General features: G+C 38.4%; 1 protein-coding gene across 18 annotated transcripts in view; it reads right to left on the bottom strand.

Annotated features, from left to right (window-relative positions):
- LRCH3 (leucine rich repeats and calponin homology domain containing 3) overlaps window positions 1–14,278 on the bottom strand; it is a 68,157-nt gene that overhangs the window by 37,028 nt on the left and 16,851 nt on the right. For all 18 annotated transcript variants that reach the window (XM_037406792.1, XM_037406800.1, XM_037406803.1 and 15 more), the window contains exons 2-4: window positions 2,668–2,812; window positions 1,037–1,163; window positions 180–285 (exon numbers count right to left, since the gene is read on the bottom strand). In XM_037406792.1, the coding sequence (XP_037262689.1) occupies window positions 180–285; window positions 1,037–1,163; window positions 2,668–2,812 (378 nt within the window). The remainder of the gene's footprint in view (window positions 1–179; window positions 286–1,036; window positions 1,164–2,667; window positions 2,813–14,278) is intronic.

The raw sequence follows: 14,278 nt of genomic DNA, 5'->3' as shown, positions 1-14,278 counted from the left end.
AAAAATAAACAGACAATTCGGCAGATTAAAAGAGTATTTTAAAAAAGCAAAAGTATAAAAATATGTGTTTTACAAAATAATTAAGTACACTGCTTCTAGCTCTCAGGGGAAGAAAAAGATACGGAAAATAAAGTAGTACTTGATGTTTCTGCTGTTATAACTGACAGCCTTCATCTCACCTTCAGGTAAACGCACCAAATTATTTCTTCTGACATTTAGGTCCCGCAAGGATTCCAGATTGCCAATCTGTGGAGGTATTGTCTGTATTTCATTACAACTCACATCCTACAAAGCAAGAGTAAAGAATGAGTTACCACTGACTAGTAATACTCTGTTAACTAAAATATGTAGCGCTTTAGGGACTGAAAGAAACAACTATTTATGTAACGCCTAAGATCCTTATATTCATTAAATATCATTGCTGATATGAAGCATTATTCTCATGTTAAATACATGGGGAAATAAAAGCTTTAAAAGATTAAGCATTCTGGTTATTTCAAGTTACCTCGTTCAAGTTATTCCACATTATTTGAGACAGCACCACTTGCTGTATAAAAGCTTCTTACCACAAACAAATGCACCAAGAGCTCTAATTCCATCCAGCCTTCCTTTCAAAACTAGGGAAGACTGTTAGTTAAATTGACATGGATCATTTGCTCTCCAGTACAAGGCATATTTTCCTCACATATTTTTTTTTTTAAAATCTCAGAGTATTTCAAACTCTTTTCTAACACCTCTATAAAAAGTCAGAACATAGTTAAGAGATATTATGGCAGATAGAAATCTCCCTTAGGCTAAGAGCAGACTTAATTAACTTGCCATTGCATACGAGTGACTGGTTTACAATCACAAAGTTCTCAGCAGAATGAAAAACAGGATGTTGATCTTGCACATGCCTGGAGAGCATCCTAATTACTGCATTATTTTGATCAGTTTAAAAAACTGATTTATTCTGAAGCACCTCTGAACCCATTCAACACATCGATTAAAAACTAAAGATTGAAGAGTAATAGTTAAAAAATAACTGTATACTCACAAGCTCTGTCAGCTGTCTGAGCTGTCCAATTTCTTCAGGTATTGAAACCAACTTATTATTACTTGCTATCAAGACTTTTAGTGGTAGACTACAGAGGTGTACTGGCAATGTTGAAAGCTGATTTCGACTTTTTGGACAGAAAGAAAACAAATCAGAACTCTACTGAGAAATCACCTCACATTTTAATGCAACGAAAGATGCATACAAAAAGCACACTCCAATTATCAACTCAGTTTTTATATAGTTACCGTGAAAGTCATTCCATTAAATCGTTCTTTATTACTTGCTTTATCCAGTTATATGTGAACAAACTCTGAATATCAAGTACCAAGACTGATCAGATGCTTTCGAACTCAGTGCTGGGGAATATGATATTTTCATGCCCTTTCAGATGCTTCTGATAACCTGTCACCCTCTGTCACAAATGAGTATGTTTGAACAAAGTGCAAAAGTCCTTCTGATAGGTAGTAAGTACTGCAGGTCAGCACATGCAAAATGCCATAAAGTCATTACTTACTGAATTTTTAAAATATATTTCTAACTAAGTCATGTGGATCAAAAACCTTCGTATGATGGATTTCACTATTCCAAAACCCAGGCTTGGACATTTCATAATAAACTACTATTAAAGCAAATACGTGGTCACATGACTGAACCATAACCTCAGATGAGAATCAGGCAGGGTGAGCATGGATTGTAGAACAGAAAGATTCCCTTTAAAAATAAAACATAACAAGGAGCAGTGACTGGATGATTTGAAAGAAAGTTACTAGAATCTTAAATAAGGCTTTGATCAGATGTTGACATTTAGCAAAACATGCTGCTATACTTCTTTCATGCTTGAAACCCAGATTTCCCTGCTATTAAAGCAATAAAAAAAGTTCTGAGCAGTAGGTGAACCAACAGCAGCTTTCAAAAGGATAATAATTGGACTGCATCTACTAGAGATCATAGCAATAGGAAACCCATACCTGATTCATATCCTATTACTACAATTCTCACCATCATCAAGAAACGTTAAGTATACTAAATTGTCAAAAGCATAAGACCAGAAGGAAACAGCCTGAAGTTGTTCTTGGTTGATAGCACTGCCAATTTGTGACAAGGGAATTCCCACACCTCTTAAAAGACCTTCTACAAATGGAGGATGCTGTACCCAGTTGAATTTCATCAACAGGCTAAGTTGCAGCAATTAACTTTTAATGCTGACAGAGAAGTGTTAATGCTTGAGACACATCTTTAAAAGCCACCAGCACAGTGAAGGTACAGAGAAATCGCACAAGCCTTATTCAGCTGCTGAGAGTTTAATTGTAAAGACTATACAAAAGCCCTATCACCTCTTTTCAGTCTACATGCCTGTATTTCACATGAAAACTACTGGAATTTATTTTGTGAGCCCTTTAAGTTGGAATAAGCTTTCTTCTTATACCCCAGTTCTATAAGCTACTGCTTAATCCTCATGTTCCCTGATCCACCGAAGTGGGCAAGACTGGTTCAGGTTGCTTTGATTCAATGACATACAGTATAACAACAAGATGATTACATACCATGTTAGCATTACTTATGGATGCATCAAAATTTATAAACCTAGAAATATTGCTTTAACATCAGTAGACTAAGACAATTGTTACCTGATATTTAGAAATGTTAAAGACTGCAAGTTCAAAACAGCCTCTGGGATATACCGAATGCAGTTCTGGTACAAATTAAGACTCTCGAGGGAGACGAAGTGACATGCTTCTGCTGGAAGCTCTGACAGTCTGTTCCGTGACAAATCTGAAGGGAGGGAAAAAAGAAACATTCAGTAAAGCTATCCTAAAAATTCATGAGGACAACTATTGTCTGTGTATTTGCCGTCACACAGTCGGAACAATTGGACAGGAATCAGTTTCACTGTCCTGCCTGCAAAAGTTTCAAGATTATGAAGTGACTCAATTAATGCACAAAATAAATCAACAACTTTTAAAATCTTACAGCCACAATAAGAAAAAGAGAGCCAGGTGCAACACTCCTCTCATAGTCACACTTTCATACCCTGAACTGCCTTATACTTAGAGGAAGCTAGTTTAACATGCTGAAAGCCCAGCTTCAAATCTCTGTTTCAGGACCATCTTTAGATTTTGGTGTTGGTATTGTGTGGGTAGTGCTGTAATGAAAAGGAGTCAGAAAGTACTTTTCTCCCAGCCCCCTGTAAGGTACTCTATGCTATAAGGAAACCTCAGCTTCAAATTTCTGGTCTCAAATACATACTTTATAGAGATACACACATATTTATAGGTAATAGTTCCAACAGCAGAAACATGAGGCACACACTTTAGACAAGCCTTCTATACTCTAGCCAAAGCATTCCCTCCTTCAGAGGGACACCAGTTCAACCCTGCAATCTCAAGCAGGCAATGAAAGGATTTTCAACAAAGGGTATTCACAGCTGCAGAGAAATGCTCTGCTTGCTGCTAGCAGTAAGGTTTACTGTTTCTTTGTGATTATACATTCCTTGCTTGGCAAGAGATAAAAGTTTAACCAAAACTCCCTATAAAATATTTGTAGCTGAAGAATCAGTATTTTTCCTTAACCAGTTCCAATTACCAGTCTATATGTATAAAATACCCGTCAGTATTACTCTCCTGAAAGAGTAAAAGCTGCACTGTGATAAATAATGCAGTAGGCAAGGGGTTCTTTTTTCTTGAAAGGTCAAGGAAAGCTCTTGCTTATAAATGCCAAAGAACAATTCTCACATACACACACTAACAGCTCCCACTTCCCTAACACACCCAGCTCTTAATTCTGACAGGAGTTACGCTCACATCAACAGCACCTTGTGTCAGCAGGGAGTTCCTATGAAGACACTGCCTGTTTAATGAACTGATGCTTCACCTTTGCATTTTCAAGGGAGGGCAGATATTCATTGTAAAAACGCATCTAACCTGAATTGGTGTCATGAAACGATTAAAAAAAACAAATAAATCCAAATCTAATTTCTATTTTCTTTATTTGTTTTGAATTTCAATTTCTCCTCATCAGCATGAAAGGATAAAAGCTCCCACCCCAAAACATATACAATAAACGGACACAGTAATTTCTGTATCTTTATTTCGTGAAGGAATCATCCAATACAGATTACTTTTTAAAGACTGACAATGAAAATAGGTCTTGCGTCTCTTGACATTAATTCTTTTTTTTGAAAGGGAAGCTTTTCCAGAGTAAAAAAGACTTCCTCAGACATATCCTGCCTAGCACTGTTCCAATGTAAGCTGCTCTAGGTTGTCCAAGGAAAAGAGTCACTTCAACTGCAGCTGGAACTGACTCTAGGTCTACCTCAATGCTTAGAACAAGCCATGAGCTACTACTGATAAATAACCAGAATTAAAAATCTCTGGAGAAAGAATCACTATGAAAAACTTTGCAGAGAAAAACCTCTACATATACTTTAATGTACAAGTGGGAAGGAATTGCATTATCCAAGCTACAGGTATGACTGAAGCAAACTGTAGCAGAGGCCATGATGGATATAAAATCCAGCAGATGTTGCAGGGTGCACATAGATAAGAAAATATGAAAATCATGGAGACTCCTAATCCATTGATACAAAAAGGCAATAGGGAACATAACAATTCAGCAATGAATATTTAAAAAAAAATAAAAAAATAAAAAAATAATAACATCATACTAAAAGCTTCTTTCCAGCTTGTATCAGGCTCAAACATGCCCTCAGTTTAAACTTGCCTGAACTTGATTCTGAAAAACCAACACTACTACATGAACATTTTCGACCAGCTCTAATAGAATCCATCAGCATTAAGTCTGCCTTGCATATCTAGATTTAATTGTCTTACAACAGAAAAGTTTGAGATCTTTGCCCCCCCCTTTTCTATTTTGTGAGACAACCTTTTTTTCCCTTTTTCTTTTCTTCTAAGAACGAAGAAAAACCTGTGCTTACAGATTGCTAAAGACAGCTTCCGTAAACATCCTAATCTTACTATATGCTAGTCCAGCTAAAACATCAGATTCATCAAATGCAAAGACAGACCACCCTGATGGATCCTCCTTACTGCTTCTGCTAAACTCAAAGATTTCTTACCTCTGTTGCTTGTCCCAGGCCCTTTGCGTTGTCAGTTTGTGGGAAACTGATCAGAGTTAAATACACTGGCTTTTTTGATTACCTCATCACACAGTCACACAAATCCTATGTCAACACCAGGAAAAAACGATGGTGCAGGCAGCAAAGGCCCTTGTTCTGGTGGCAGGGCTTACTTTTGCCAGTTTAAAGCACTTGCCAAATTCCAGCCTAAATGGAAGCGGCAAATGAATCATACTGATCAGTACCTGCTTAAGAATCTGTAGATAGTACAACAGTCAACAAAGTAAGTGTGTATATCCCTGCAGGGACACAGCATACACTTGCAAGGAAATTTATGCAACGGACACTTACTTTGCACAAGCCATCTTCCATAATGCACTAGTCTATCACAGGGTTTCTTTCCCTTCCACAATTTAATTCTCATTAATGTTGTAGTGAAAATGACAGCAAACTCCAACCCTCCCCCCTTAAAAGTTATATAGCTGCGGTAGATTTAAAGCACAGTAATAGTGCTAAAACTATGCAACAATGCAATGTCCAAAACTGTTACATATCTGAGTTACATAACTGAGATATCTGCTGTGCCAACATTATTGTAAAACGTAACAAGAGAACAGCAATTTCCAAACAAACATACTGTCCCAACACAAAAAAAAATTATGTGACCTGAAAAATTTATAGTCAGTGCAGCCAATCACAGTACTTGTAACCACTGGAATTATCTGTGATAATTTCACAGTACAGTTGTATATTACTATATAAGAAAGGGAGAAGAACGCAAATTATTTTAGAGATGACAAGAAACAAGCAAGAGTAATTTACAAAAAATACTTAGCTTCCACATTGACTAGATGTTTAAGCACCTATTTTGTAGCATTATTACAACATTCATTCACATACAAGGTGTGAGTGTTTTTCTTAGGGACCCTGGAGGATGGAACTGAATTCCACCACATCTGACAATACATGAACATCCTTCAGCACATAGCTTTATCACTCCTTCACACAGCTGTGCTGGCAAAGTCTGTTTTAATACTACCCATTTTAACAAAGAAATAGGCTTCCCAATTAATAAGCCATATTACTGGGAGAAGAGTTGCAAATAAAAAGTTTGTTTTGGAAAGGGTTTCACCACAAACATGAGGATTCTCAATTACTTTTTGTTTCACTTTATCTTACCAAAGAATGTTTAAAACCTAGTGTTTACATGCTGTGCAGATGATAAGGCATGAACTAGTCAAGAATTTAATATATTCTGAGCTATGATTTAGTATTTCTAAAGAAATAACTCCCTGGAAAAAAACCCACAAAACCCCAACATTGTTCAGCGGTGGACTTGGCAGTACTGGGTTAATGGAGTTAATGATCTTAAAGATCTTTTCCAACCTAAATGATTCTATGAAGAAATGAAAATACACTTTTTTAAACAACAAATGAGCTCATAGCATGATAGAAAAGTAACACCAAAGCTGATGAGCAGCAATGACTATGTCCTTCCAGACTTCTTTCAACCTGCAGTGATTTTTAAAACTTGGTATTTATGTTTAGCAGTAGAAAGTCAGTGGAAAGCAGATTAAATCACAGCTGAATTTTGATGCTGCAGTATAGTTTCTTAAATCACTCAAAATGGGTCTAACCAATTACAAGTTTGGTTAGTAAGTTTGCAGCATTTTTACTCACATGACGGCCATGAGAAGACTATCTTATACACAGCATCCATGATTTTATGTGCTCAAACAGGGAGCTAAAAGGATGGGTCTGCCAAGACCATAAAAAAAAAAAAAAAAAAAAAAAAAGGGCAAGTGCTAGGAAAAAAAAAAAAAAAAGACTAAGCTATACTGTAAAACAAGAATAACTTGAGAATTAGACAGAAGCAATATATGATAAAATCCAGTGTGAATTCTGAATCTGCAATGAAGAACTACTTTTGGTTATTTGCAATCCCTGCTTCGCCCTCCTGCAAATGTCCAACAAGTATTCGAATTTCCCGAAGTCCAAAACACAGCATCCCTAAAACTCAAGTGACATTTTTGATTTTGCGCAATCTCTCTGGAACCCTCCCCCCATTACAGAGAGTAGATCTTAAATGGGACCAGAAATGGGGCAGAGAATACAGCAGTCATTGTATGAAACAATTCAACAACTCCATCCTCTTCCTCACCTTATTCCTAAAAATATCTGAATGAAAGGAACAGTTCTAACAAAACCAGGAGAGAAGAAAAACACACTCCAGTGGTCAGCTATATATTTATATACATGCTACCCTGCAGTGGAAGTGAGGTAAGGAACAAAATCTAATGTATTTTATTGAAAATATGTTGTCAATTAAGACTTGTTTTAGTGATACTCTTCTGCTATTGTATGCATAAAGTAACTTCAACAACAACCAGAAAATAAAAAGGCGTTACAGTACAAATTATTGTGCAAAAATTTCTATTGACAGAATGTTGCAGTGAGACATTGTCTAATTTATTTTTTAAAAAACAAATATTATAGCATGAATTAAGAAAAAGTCTATAACTGTCAAATCAAGCAAGGAGTAATCAGCAAGATGCAAATTATTTGCTTTAATTTGCACGTGCACGCCCTTGCTGCTTGACATACCATAAGCTTCAAAGAGCAAATGACTAATCCCCCAAAAAAAGCACAAACACTGAATTTCATCACAAATAAGCATGAGTGAAATACAGCTATTATAAATTGAACTAGGACTAATTTGTTTGTGTTCACATTTCATGTGTTAAAATTACTGTTAGGAGAAATCTGCTTTTAAAAAAGGCTATCCTAGCCTGCTATCCTAGCCTGCTAAAAATGGTATGCATTTCCTTGAAGGCAAGATCATGTGGAATTTTGGCAAAGGGGAAGCGTTCTTTGGAACTAAGCTCTCTGTGAAAGATAAAAAAGCTAACAGTGCAAATACAAAATGAAATCTCAGAGCGGAGTCAGATCACTGACCTTTTCCATCTTAATTGGGATGACATTCAGAAAGCCAGCAAATCCAAAGTTAAATGCAACTAGAGGATACACTACATTTAAAATTGCATCATTTGGCATTAAATGTAAACTCTTCCTCCTCAAAGAAGAATGTTCCTCTAACATCAAATATAACCAGGGCTGTGTTCACACATCTTTAACTTAAGCTATAACACAAATTTTGTCTCCAAAGGAAAATCACTGATGCATAAAGATGCACTGTTTAACCTACTGGGTACTTTAACCCACCACATACACTACAAAGAAAGAGAGCTGCAGCTCAACTGTTGCTGGCACTCAAACTAGATGGGTGGTGGTGAATTCCAATTCATCACGAGATGCTAATGTGATCAGTCCATTAATCCTGTTGCATGGGAATATGGCTTCTGCTCTCATTCCAATTAACTACAACAATGAAGGCCAGTTCTAAGCCTGGGCTGTGCTACAAAATTTTGTTGATTAAAAAAATCTGCCTTTTGTCACCAGAGATCTGCATGTGTTCCCAACACACTTTTAAATTTTCTTTTTTTTTTCTTTTTTTTTTCTTTTTTTTTTTTTTTTTTTAATTTAAAACAGCAAAGCATAGAACTTTGGCCATCTATTCAAAACCAAATGTCAGCAACCACCATAACACCCGCCGGCAAAACACTAATGTAAAAGAGATTGTGACATTATGTCAGCAGCTGTAAACTGTGGGCTCCCACCCATGATGTATCGTGTCCTCTGTAGTAACCCAGTTGCAGTTGTGTGACATCAGCCATGAAAATGCTGCAGTGATGCAACAATACTGGTGTCGGTGAGTTGGTTTGAATCCTGATGGTAACACTGGCTGCCATATATACTGCCCTCAACTAGGATAACTTAATTTGAAGTGCAACAAATGTTCTGTTTTACCTAAAATCATGAAACGTGCATTGTAACTTGAAAGCACATTCCTGCTTTTCCTTTTGTAACAGGCAAACCTAAAATATATTAGCTTGCACCTTACAGACAAAAATATATTTTCATATAAATAATTAGGTAAACCAATCAATGACCAGGAGGCTGACAGCCAGTACAGTGACAGAAGGCAAAAGGTAGAAAGAACTGCTGTAAAAGGACAAAGTACAGCTGTTCAAGAAGGAACATACTAAGAATCTGGAACTGTGTAAACACTTACTCCCCCTGCCACATACAGAACTTCAAGACCAGAAGCAAGCACCACAGTTTCACAACAGCAATAACAAAACCGAAATCACACTGAAGAATATCCTTGAAGTAGCTGATGTAACCTCACAGACATGGAAAGTGGCTCACCTGAACAACTCATTTACAACTACCACTCCGGAAGAGTCAGGCTGCTCCTCCCTGGAAATTAACTGCTTACGTTTCAGATAACGTCACTAAACCGATCTTTTGAGGAACTTGATGCCATTTGATTGCTTAATTATGATACTTAGAATCAACTCTATTAGAGCAATTACATTTCCAAATGCATTTGAAGCACATTGTTATATAAACCTTAACTTCTCTTTTTTTTATTATTCATTCTGTTAGCTCAATAAATTAATGCATATTCATCCTGGTTTTATGAATTGTTTCACCTCCCAAAGATTTCAGAACTTGAAATGAAAATCTGAGAAGAGCAATGCTTGTGGACCCTGCTGATTTTTAGGAAACATTCCCATAAATCTACTAAAAGAAAATTAATAAAATCAAAGCACAGCACTAAGCAGATGAGCTACTGGTATTATTGTACTGACTCTATTTGCACAGGAAAATCAGAAATAATCATAAAAGAGTACCTCTCTGATAGAATGGTCTCTGTACTCAGTACCTGGAAATGTTTTCCTTTCTAAGCACTAAAAATGATGGCATCCTTAGAGCTTCATTTCACACCTGCAGGATTTCCTGACACAGGACGGGTGATTTTACCTCTTCCTGCCTGCTGTGGTAACACACCACCACTGCTGTTATACCCTAACTTAAAACAAACCTCAGAGATGTCATGTCCTGACTCACCTTCTACCTGCCAGTCTTGTCAAACCTGAACTTTTCCCAGCTATTCTCCCATGTATCTAAGATACACTTCTTGTAAACCTATTAAGTTAAGGTGAAAGAAGGTGGCATTTACTGAACCAAAATGAGGCTGTTCCTTCTTTGTTTTACTTAGGTAACGCGTACTGCTGATGTGATAGCACCTGTAGTGGGTTTGCATGGCAAGGTTTGGTAGCAGAGGGGCTACAGGGGTCGCTTCTGTGAGAAGATGCCAGAAGCTTCCCCCATGTTCAATGGAGCCAATGCCAGCTGGCTCCAAGACAGACCCACCGCTGGCCAAAGCCAAGCTAATCAGCAACGGTGGTAGCACCTCTGTGACAGCATATTAAGAAAAAAAAAACCCAACCCAAAACCAATCTGTGCCAGCGAGAGAGAGAGGAGGTGCTCCAGGCACTGGAGCAGAGATTCCCCTGCAGCTGGTGGTGAAGACCATGGTGAGGCAGGCAGTGCCCCTGCAGCCCATGGGGGTTGACAGGGGAGCAGATCTCCACCTGCAGCCCATGGAGGACCCTATGCCGGAGCAGGTGGATGCCTGAAGGAGGCTGTGACCCATGGGAAGCCCAGGCTGGAGCAGGTTTGCTGCAAGGACTTGTGACCCCAGGGGGGACCCACACTGGAGCAGTCTGCTCCTGCGGGACCGAACTGAGTGGAAGGGACCCATTGTAGCAGTGTGTGAAGAACTGCAGCCCATGGGAAGGACTCACATTGCAGAAGTTAATGGAGAACTGTCTCCTGTGGGAAGGGACCCCATGCTGGAGCAGAGGAAGAGTGTGAGGAGGACGAGTGGCACAAACAATATGTGATGAACTGACCATAACCCCCACTCCCGGTTCTCCTATGCTGTTCTGGGGGAGGATGTAGAGAAATTTGGGAAGAAGGGAGGGGTGGTTGGAACATGTTTTTCTGATTTGAATTGTAGTAAATTAATTTCCCCAGGTTGAGTCTGTTTTGCCTGTGACAGTAACTGCTGAGTGATCTCCCAGTCCTTACCTTGACTCATGAGCCTTTTGTTATATCTTCTCTCCCGTGTCTGATTGAGGAGGGGAGTGACAGAGTAGTTTTGGTGGGCACCTGGCATTCAGCCTGGGTCAAGCCACCACAGCACCACTGCCCAAGCTGGAATACTGGAGTAACAGGCATAATGAAGACTGTTTTCACCTACGTTATTTTTGCAGTCCTGTAATGAAATATCCCCCCTAACTTCTAGTTCCAATTTCCAATATTTCAGGAAGGAAAATTAGATTCCAAATGTGATCCATCCTTGACACACTTACCACATTTCAATTCTCAGCAGATCCATTCTTGATAGGTATGACCACATTCCTATCAGGAGGAGTACCAGTAGCATTAAACTGTGCTTTAACCATTTCCATGGACTAATGTTTTGTAACCAAGAATCTCCAACCTGCTGTTTTTTGCAACATGAATAGGCTATGATTTCTGCAGTTACAGAAAATGAGGCAAAGGTTAGTGGTTTCTTCCAAATGTCAACTTGGTGGTGCTACGCCTGGAATGCAGAGGTGCTTACCACCAAAGCCTGCTTCATCAACCTGAGAATACACTGCATAACCTGCATGCAAATTGAAAGATTACACTTCACACTGAAATCAGGCCTCTAGGTTTCCTGCCTTGTGTGCTAAAGACAAGGTTTGCACATACTTTTAACCAAAGCTGCTTAACACTGTGCTTTATAAAACTTGTTTCAAACCATTGCCAAATCATTGTCAAGTTTCAGATGTGTGGATCAAAGTTTCACATATGCTATTTCCTCTGGCTACGGTTTTGTTTTGGAACATTCAATACAAATAACAAAGCTTCTTGCCAAAGGTTTTAAAACCCAAGAAAACCCCCTCACTTCCCTGAGGAACGTTCACAAATACCTTGCTTGAAGCAATTTTAGTGAGCAAGAACTATTGCCAAAGCATTTACCTTTGCCTTCAACACCTAGATTATGAAATGAAACTTGGGTAGCTTTTTTTTTAAAAGGAGTGCATCTTAAGAAGAGTCACACAAGGGAATTTTGCAGAATCTGGCTTCCAGGTTATTTGAACTACAGTAGGGTTTTTTAAGCAGTTGCCCCTTCAACTCTTCTCCATTAAAACACATCACATCAAGCCAAGAAATTAATGAATTAGACTCTCTTACAAAGCCTGGTCTCTGCAACATTCACTATTCTGTATTAAGACTAGAAAAATCTATGTACAAAGATTTGTAAGAACTATAATTATACTAAATAAGAAAACTCAGTCATACCCAGGATCAAAGAGGAAAACAGAAGATTCTAAGCACCAACTCCCATTCTCCCTCCCTTTTTTCTCTCCACACGATTTTAATGCATATTTGCTGTAGTCTACCTTTCTCTTATACATGAATGAAAATCTCACAGGTGTTTGTTGCCCTAAAAAACACTGACTAAACAAACACATATTTTACAGTCCTGCACTTAATGTCAGCTGCTGTACATCCTCTGACAAGAAAGCACATTCCCAATGAAAGCATGACTTTCTCACAGGAGCAGACCTCATGAGTACTGCAAGAAGAGGATAAACATTCTAATCAGAGTAACAACTTGGAATACAATGCCACATCCTCTGAAATAATTTAATTTTCCTTTTGTAAGGAATTATATTGCTTGTTTATTAAAAATAAAAACCAAAACCCAGCAGAAACTATAGAACACCATTATACAGATGTTCTTGTGGGGTTACTGGAGAACAGGCAAGAGTGACAAGCTCCAGTTTCCTGCTAGGAACTGAGAACTAATATTCCATTAACTCTGGCTGCTTATCTTATAGTCTGCTCTAGAGTAGGAAAATCAGTAGCCTAAACTGATCAAAATTATGTCAAGTATTATTTATTCATTTTTCAATGGAGACCCTGGCTTCACAGTCAGCTACTCTAAGCCGCGAATGATGAAAGGAACGATGCCTTACTGGCCACGCATTATCAACCCCTCCCTTGTGCAGCACTCCTGATTGTGCTGCCACACAGCCAGTTGGCTCTCATTACTGAGAAAAAATCCTGTAAAAATACAATGCGATAAATAGTTTTCAGCCCTTCTGATCTGATTCATGCTGCAGTTGTGTAATCTCCAACACGAATATAAGGGAGAAGATGAGAATGTGTGGCTGCATGTGTAGGGAAGAAAGGGACCATGCCTTTTGGTAGTAGCTGGGATTTGGACTAGCTGATAAGTCTAGGCACTAACAATAACCATGAAACTGCATTTTTTTGGTTCCTTAACACACACACTTTAATAAAACACAGAATTATTTTCAGGGTAGCAAATACAGAGTTGTGATCAGGGATTTATTCCCAAGTTTTGCTCAGTACAGGTACTAAGTACACAGCAAGACATTTTAAGGATGGCACATAGCGGAGCAAAGCAAACACCTTCAGGAATTAGATGTAGCAACTTCACAGATTAGCAGGGAGCGGAATTCAGTGGCTTTAAAAGAGAAGCAGATAAAGGAAGTCAGATGACCTACCAGCTGGGCCTTATGACCAGTCAATATACAATGGGACAGATTACAGACAGAATACAAACTGTAACTCGTACTGCTACAGCAGAGATGATGCAAAGTGGAACTGTTTATCTGTGTTTGAAAATCGGGATTAATTCTAACCCCTTCCTATGGGGTTTTGGGTTAAAGAAGTTTTTATATATGCTCTGCTTCTAACTTCTGGCAGACAATTCCTCTCCCCGATCTCAATTCTAGCAATTGCATTCCCTTCTGTCACTAAATGTGGGCATCCAGCCAACAGTATAATGACAATTCTCTATCAAACAACCCTAAAACATAAAGCCAAACAAACTAAGTGAAAGTTGGAGAAGCAATGTTGCAAAAGATCTAACACTGAGGAAATGAACCAGAGTCTCCACCTCACCAAGTCCGGTTAAATTGGGGAAGTTCAGCTCCTCACAGGCCAGCTGCATTGCAGGTCCCTGTTTTTTTGTATTTATCTCCAGGGAAAGCTGCCTTCGGACGACACCTATGAAACTAGTAAGGAGTTTCACCCCTTCATTGATAAACCTGATTTAAAGGAGGCTATTCTGGTTTGATGCAAACCTACTCCTTGTTGACTTTAAACTCAAGAAGAAAAAAAGAGAAGAAAAAAATCAAACCATAGTGTGAAACATGTATGCCTAGCCT

The sequence above is a fragment of the Falco rusticolus genome, chromosome 13, assembly GCF_015220075.1.
Source record: "Falco rusticolus isolate bFalRus1 chromosome 13, bFalRus1.pri, whole genome shotgun sequence".
Lineage (NCBI taxonomy): Eukaryota > Metazoa > Chordata > Aves > Falconiformes > Falconidae > Falco > Falco rusticolus.
This window is presented reverse-complemented; position numbering and strand designations above follow the sequence as displayed.